At 52.7% G+C, this 7,500-nt stretch overlaps 1 protein-coding gene across 1 annotated transcript in view; it reads left to right on the top strand.

Moving 5' to 3' along the window:
- The first annotated feature begins 5,326 nt into the window (after positions 1 to 5,326).
- Positions 5,327 to 7,500, top strand: part of c16h4orf54 (chromosome 16 C4orf54 homolog) — a 14,151-nt gene continuing 11,977 nt past the window's right edge. The window contains exon 1 of the mRNA XM_062516095.1: positions 5,327 to 7,500. This exon is cut by the window's right edge and continues 2,503 nt beyond it. Within this exon, the coding sequence (XP_062372079.1) occupies positions 5,327 to 7,500 (2,174 nt within the window).

The raw sequence follows: 7,500 nt of genomic DNA, 5'->3' as shown, positions 1-7,500 counted from the left end.
GAGTTATCTAGAACCTTAGAGTGTTCTGTCGGTTCTGTTCTTTGGTAGAGTCCTATGTTGGAACCTGATCTGCGTGACGGTCAGACTGACCAGAGTTATCTAGAACCTTAGAGTGTTCTGTCGGTTCTGTTCTTTGGTAGAGTCCTATGTTGGAACCTGATCTGCGTGACGGTCAGACTGACCAGAGTTATCTAGAACCTTAGAGTGTTCTGTCGGTTCTGTTCTTTGGTAGAGTCCTATGTTGGAACCTGATCTGCGTGACGGTCAGACTGACCAGAGTTATCTAGAACCTTAGAGTGTTCTGTCGGTTCTGTTCTTTTGGTAGAGTTCTATGTTGGAACCTGATCTGCGTGACGGTCAGACTGACCAGAGTTATCTAGAACCTTAGAGTGTTCTGTCGGTTCTGTTCTTTGGTAGAGTCCTATGTTGGAACCTGATCTGCGTGACGGTCAGACTGACCAGAGTTATCTAGAACCTTAGAGTGTTCTGTCGGTTCTGTTCTTTTGGTAGAGTTCTATGTTGGAACCTGATCTGCGTGACTGACCACAGGGTTGAAAGTGGAGCACCCTGGTACCCATGGCAACCAGGCCAGATTAGTGGTGGTCACTGTGTCTTCATGGTGCGCCATTGGCCAAGACGGCGCAGGCCAAGGGTCTTGGCAAGTGTGTGTGTGTGTGTGTGTGTGTGTGCTGTCGTCAGGAATCTACAGCTGTCGCTGGAGAGAAAGAGAAGTGTTTGGTCATCAGTACAGACACACACACACACACACACTCTCTCTCTCCTTCTCTCAATACACTCTTCCATTCTCTCTTCAGCTCTTATTCTCTCTCCCTCCCCTCCCTACTCCCTCTGTTTCTCTCATGCTCTCACTCATTATAGTAATCTCTCTTTCACTTCCTGCTCCTTCTCTCACTTCCCTCTCTCTCTTTTTCTCTCTCCATTCCCTCTCTCTTTCACTCTCTCTCCCCTTTCTCTCTCTCTCTCCATTCCCCCTCTCTGTCTCTCTCTTTTCCTTCCTCTTCACTTTCTCCTTCAGGAGGCGTTAGATCAGAGCGTAGGGTGTCTATAATGTTTGGCAGAGTTAGCATACAGTGGAGACCGCTGTGCTAGCTCCCTGCTAGTGTATGCTATGCTATGTGCTAGTGCTGGACACCGCTGTGCTAGCTCCCTGCTAGTGGATGCTATGCTATGTGCTAGTGCTGGACACCGCTGTTCTAGCTCCCTGCTAGTGTATGCTATGCTATGTGCTAGTGCTGGACACCGCTGTGCTAGCTCCCTGCTAGTGTATGCTATGCTATGTGCTAGTGCTGGACACCGCTGTGCTAGCTCTCTGCTAGTGTATGCTATGCTATGTGCTAGTGCTGGACACCGCTGTTCTAGCTCCCTGCTAGTGTATGCTATGCTATGTGCTAGTGCTGGACACCGCTGTGCTAGCTCCCTGCTAGTGTATGCTATGCTATGTGCTAGTGCTAGTGCTGGAGACCGCTGTTCTAGCTCCCTGCTAGTGTATGCTATGCTATGTGCTAGTGCTGGACACCGCTGTTTTAGCTCCCTGCTAGTGTATGCTATGCTATGTGCTAGTGCTGGACACCGCTGTGCTAGCTCCCTGCTAGTGTATGCTTTGCTATGTGCTAGTGCTGGAAACCGCTGCTCTAGCTCCCTGCTAGTGTATGCTATGCTATGTGCTAGTGCTAGTGCTAGTGCTAGTGCTGGAGACTGCTGTTCTATAGTGGAGACCAGTATTCTATTCTGGAGATCGCTGTTCTATCTCCCTGGTAACGGTGCGTATGGTGGAGATCGGTGTTCTACTGTATCTCCCTGGTAACGGTGCGTATGGTGGAGACTGGTGTTCTATCTCCCTGGTAACGGTGCGTATGGTGGAGACCGGTGTTCTATCTCCCTGGAAACGGTGCATATGGTGGAGACCGGTGTTCTGTCTCCCTAGTAACGGTGCGTATGGTGGAGACCGGTGTTCTGTCTCCCTGGTAACGGTGCGTATGGTGGAGACCGGTGTTCTGTCTCCCTGGTAACGGTGCGTATGGTGGAGACCGGTGTTCTGTCTCCTTGGTAAAGCTGTGCTCACTTCTGTCTCATGCGAGTGTGTGTTTCTATGGCTGTCCATCTCCCACAAAGGCATTTAAAGCTATTGACGTGTGTGTGTGTGTGTGTAGTGTCATAGTGTCATTGCTGTCAAATTAGCCTCTCAATCAACAGGGCCCTGAGAATAGAGTAGTCTGCCTTTATCAGGCTCTGCCTCCCTGGAGTCTGGGAGCGTGCACACACACACACACACACACCCACACACACACACACACTTTCTCTCTCTCTCTCTCTCTCTCTCTCTCACACATACACTCTCACACACACATACACATATGAATAAACACACACACACACACACACAGACTTTCTCTCTCTCTCACACACATACACTCTCACACACACATACACATATGAATACACACACACACACACACACACACACACACACACACACACACACTACACTGGATCACTTTGTATAAAAGTGTCCAGTCTGCTGCGTGACTAAAAGTGCTGGTCAGGTGGGACCCCTGGTCAGGAGGGTGTGTAATGCATCCCCACTGCTGGTATTTATAGTGGACCCCACAGCACCAGAGCTCTCTCTCTCTCTCTCTCTCACACACACACACACACACACAGCACCAGAGCTCTCTCTCTCTCTCTCTCACACACACACACACAGCACCAGAGCTCTCTCTCTCTCTCTCTCACACACACACACACACACACACACACAGCACCAGATCTCTCTCTCTCTCACACACACACACACACACACACACACACACACACACATCATCATCATCATCATCAGGAGCTCATAGCACTGGACCCCACAGCACCAGAGCTCTCTCTCTCTCTCTCTCTCTCTCTCTCTCTCACACACACACACACACACACACACACACACACATCATCAGGAGCTCATAACACTGGGTCCCACAACACCAGGAGCTCTCTCTCTCTCACACACACAGACACACACACATCATCAGGAGCTCATACAATAGGCCCAACAGCACCAGGAGCTCTCTCTCTCTCTCACACACACACACACACACACACACACACACACACACACACATAGCACTGGCCCCACAGCAGCAGGAGCTCACACAGAACAGAATGGCACAGAGAGGATCGACATGGTGGGACTGTCGATCCTCTCTGTAGTGTGAGTGTGTGTGTGTGTGTGTGTGTGTGTGTGTGTGTGTGTGTGTGTGTGTTTGCAGGTGGTAGTGTAGTGGTTAAGGAGCTGGGCTAGCGTGCAGTAGTGTGTGTGTGTGTGTGTGTGTATGTGCAGGTGGTGGTAGTGTAGTGGTTAAGGAGCTGGGCTAGCGTGCAGTAGTGTGTGTGTGTGTGAGCAGGTGGTGGTAGTGTTATGGTTAAGGAGCTGGGCTAGCGTGCAGTAGTGTGTGTGTGTGAGTGTGTGTGTGTGTGTGTGTATGTATGTGCAGGTGGTGGTAGTGTTATGGTTAAGGAGCTGGGCTAGCGTGCAGTAGTGTGTGTGTGTGTGAGCAGGTGGTGGTAGTGTTATGGTTAAGGAGCTGGGCTAGCGTGCAGTAGTGTGTGTGTGTGAGTGTGTATGTGTGTATGTGCAGGTGGTGGTAGTGTATTGGTTAAGGAGCGGGGCTAGCGTGCAGTAGTGTGAGTGTGTGTGTGTGTGTGTGTGTGTGTGTGTGTGTGTGTGTGTGTGTGTGTGTGTGTGTGTGTGTGTGTGTGTGTGCAGGTGGTGGTAGTGTACTGGCTAAGTAGCCTAAACGTTGTGGGTTCAATTCCTGGCTTCCACCATTGAACCCTTGAGCAAGAGCACTGAAGCCCAAGTTGCTCCAGGGACAATGGAGCCCCTTGTAATGTAGATTACATATACAGTATGAGTCACTTTGGGCAAAACGAGTGTCTGCTAAAGGTCATGCAAGCCAAGGCACGTCTGTCTGGGGGAGCTGTCCACAAACGTATGGTTCTGAAGTTGCTTAAAGTGCGTCTTTTTCCTCACCAGTTAAAAAGGGTATTTTCTTTACCGTTTTAAAGGTAGTGTTTTGTATACTCCTGTGATCCCTTATTAAACTAGTTCCAAAACTGCCACCGTGAGGCCGTCCATGCTTTTAGCGCATCTCTGGGCGATGAGGTGGCGTTAGGTGGACTAAAACAGCCACTAGGCTGCTCTCGGGTCAGTCGCTCTTATGTCGTGTGTGTGTGTGTGTGTGTGTGTGTGTGTGTGTGTGTGTGTGTGTGCAGGTGGTGGTAGCGCATCTCTGGGCGATGAGGTGGCGTTAGGTGGACTAAAACAGCCACTGCTCTCGGGTCAGTCGAGTCGCTCTTATGTCATGTGTTGCACTCCTGCCTCCGGCCTTGATGCACGCACCCAGACCCAGTGGGCTATATCCCGTATCGGCGCGTAAGCCCCGTTCATCCTGGGGTCAATCATCACGCCCGGGCTCCGTGGCCCGAGCTGCACTCTATAAAAACCACGGGGCCCCGTTCCGTCTGGCCCGCTGACAGACATCATCCTCCGGAGTGGCCTGATAATGAGAGTGTGTGCCCCCCCCCCCCCCCCCTCGCTCACATGATGCGCTAAACTCTAACCGTTTCTCTCTCACACCCCGACTCGCTCTGCGATGCTAAAGGAGAGTTACTGTGTGTCCACACAAATATTAACACCACTCGTGGAGCCGCCGGCTGTTTTTGCGCACATGCTTGTGTCGGGCATTAAGCCTTGTCTGCGGTATGTAACAAAACACGCCGCACATAACATCCTGGTTTAAAATAGATATTTTCGCATTTCGTCACCATTGCTATATTTGTAGGCTAGCGAGTATGGATTTTAAAAACCAAGGGCAACATGTATCCCACCGACTACAGTGGCGTCCACTGTGGACATCCGCGAGCCATCACAACCCACACTGTACACGCGCAGCTTGAGTCCTGTCGTTTGAGGAATTCCCGGGGTTTTGTCGGTTGGCTCAATATCCAGACGGGTCTCGGTTGCGCACTGGCGACTAGCGGTGCGAATTTCCATCTGTTTTAGCGCGCTTCTGTCCCACGCGCGGCTCTGGAATGCGCGAGCTGCTCCTGTCGCCAGAGGCGTCTGAAATGACAGTCTCGAGCGCCACACACACAACGGTCGGCGCGACAGGCTGCAGAGCGCGTGGACACCGCTAGAACACTCAGGCGGAGAGAGCAGGTGGGGTCCCGGGAACGTGCGGCTTTCTATTCTGTCTCAGACTGGGATTTTGATTTCCTTTTTCACCAGCAGCACACCGGGGAATACACTCAAGGGACGATGGAAGCCTCCGAGAAGACCCTAATCTACCGGGAAGACGCTGATCCCGTGAGGAAGTTGATGACCAACTCCTATTTAAACACGAGCACGAGGCCCGAGGAAGGCGAATATGTGGACTTAAACGATTTGTTGGATGTTAAGGCGGGCGACATGAAAACAGTCAAAGTAACTTTTACGGGAGAAGGGGGCCAGTTGGCCATTTGTAAAAGCAGCTCCGCTTCGAACGGTTCGCCTTCGATGAACAGCGCGCCCGGGGAGGTCGAAGACTCCGGTAAATCACCCGACCCTGCCACCATTGACAGCAAATCTATTAATCACCAAAGCTCGGGGGACGTCAGAGCGGAAAGCGCCGCGTCAGGCTCGTTTGAAACAGCCTCCTCCGAAGCTCCCGACGCCACTGACAACTTCATGGACTGCCTGGAGTCACCCGCCGCCATCCCGGACCCTGCTGCCGTGCCTCGGCCCCACAGCGCGCCTCCCAACACCGACACCGACCCCACGTGCACGGACAAAGAACTACAATACACCGACATGAATCTGGGCAACAAAAGCGACTCCGAGGACGACGTTACGGTGGTGATGTCTGGCGACTGCACACCCAATATCGCCGAGGATGAGTTCCATTACATTACGACCCACGAGATCCAGCTCTCCGAGTTGGACCATGACGTGGACTACGAGTTTGAGACGGGATCCAGCTGGGAGATCGCGGACGACCACCAAGTTTACTCGTTTGTGGATTATGCCTCTTTTGACAGTGATGAAACGGCGGGGGAGGTCGGGGCTCTAGCGCGACTGAAAGGCAATCAGGCAGCGGGCGCAAATACGACTCTCGCAGCCGTCAGCAGTCTGCCTGAAAGCGATCCGAGTGAGCTGGACAAATGCGCCATCTCAGATGCGCACCAACACGAAGCCAGCAGCGCCGCAGCAGGGCAGATCCACCTGTCAATCAAAGCCACTTCCCGCGCTATAAATGAGCCTAGCAACGGCCAAGAAAAGGACAACATTCTCTATCATGCCGCGCATACCGGAGACATGAGTTTTTTCAGGAGCGCGGACGCGAACTCAGATAAACTGGCTGAAAGCGCGAAATGTTACATCGCCCTCCCGGGGCGCATGCACTTCGGTAGGAGGCTGAAAGGCAAAGATGCTCGCTCCTACTCCAGCGGCGCGTCCAGTGCGGTCAGCGAGCTGGACGACGCGGATAAGGAAGTGCGTAACCTGACTGCCCGCGCGTTTAAGAGCCTGGCGTACCCCTATTTTGACACCATCAACTTCAGCACCTCCAGCGAGTCCTCGCTCTCAGAGAGCATCAACAGGTGGTCCACGTTTGTTGACCTGAAGTATGGCAACGTGAACGTGACAAAGGGGCGCCACCCCAACCTGACGTCCCACCCAAGCACATCCAACTTTAAACTGGGCCCGCGCAGGAACAGTACGGGCATGGCGGGGATGACGCTCGCCAGCATGAGAGCGCCCCCGGTCGAGGTGTTCGCGCTGAACGGCAACCTCGTTGACCCCAAAAACGCCGCATCTGCCCGCAAAAAAATAGAACTGATGCAGAAACTCGGGCAGGCCAAAGGCGGCGTGATCACGCTCACGGAAACGCTGAATTTTCACTGCAACGTGCAGTCGGAGATGTCGGGAAGTGAAAGGCGCGCGAAATTTGCGCAAAATGCAGGCGGATCACGTTCCACAGATGAAGTTACCGACACCTTGCCACGCGGGCAGGGGAGCGCGGGCAGCCAGCAGCCCAGCAATGCGGGGGAAACCATGGAAGGCACACACAAGAAAGCAATATTCGCTTCGAGCCTTCTCAAAAATGTCATTTCTAAGAAAATGCAATTTGAGCAGGAGCGCAAGATGGAGAGGGGGGAGATCCGAGAACAGTTCCGGGGCGCCTCGCCCTGTTTCTCGTGCTATGAGAACGAAAACCCGAAGGAAAAACCTCCCCGGGGCTTGCAGAGACAGGGCTCGAGATACTCCGAGGGCGATTCGGACTATACCATCGTTTGTTTAGATGACCTGGGGGACATAGTGGACAGCAGCTCGTGCGATGCCAAGGACGACAACCGCACAGATGCCACCTTGACTCGTGCATCAGAAACGAATTTAGAATCGACAAATGAAGCAGGAATCGATACTAAAAAAGGAGCATTCGAAGCGTCCAAAAG

Source organism: Sardina pilchardus, chromosome 16 (assembly GCF_963854185.1).
Source record: "Sardina pilchardus chromosome 16, fSarPil1.1, whole genome shotgun sequence".
NCBI lineage: Eukaryota > Metazoa > Chordata > Actinopteri > Clupeiformes > Clupeidae > Sardina > Sardina pilchardus.
Note: the sequence above shows the minus strand (reverse complement) of the source record. Positions and strands in the feature narration are given on the sequence as shown.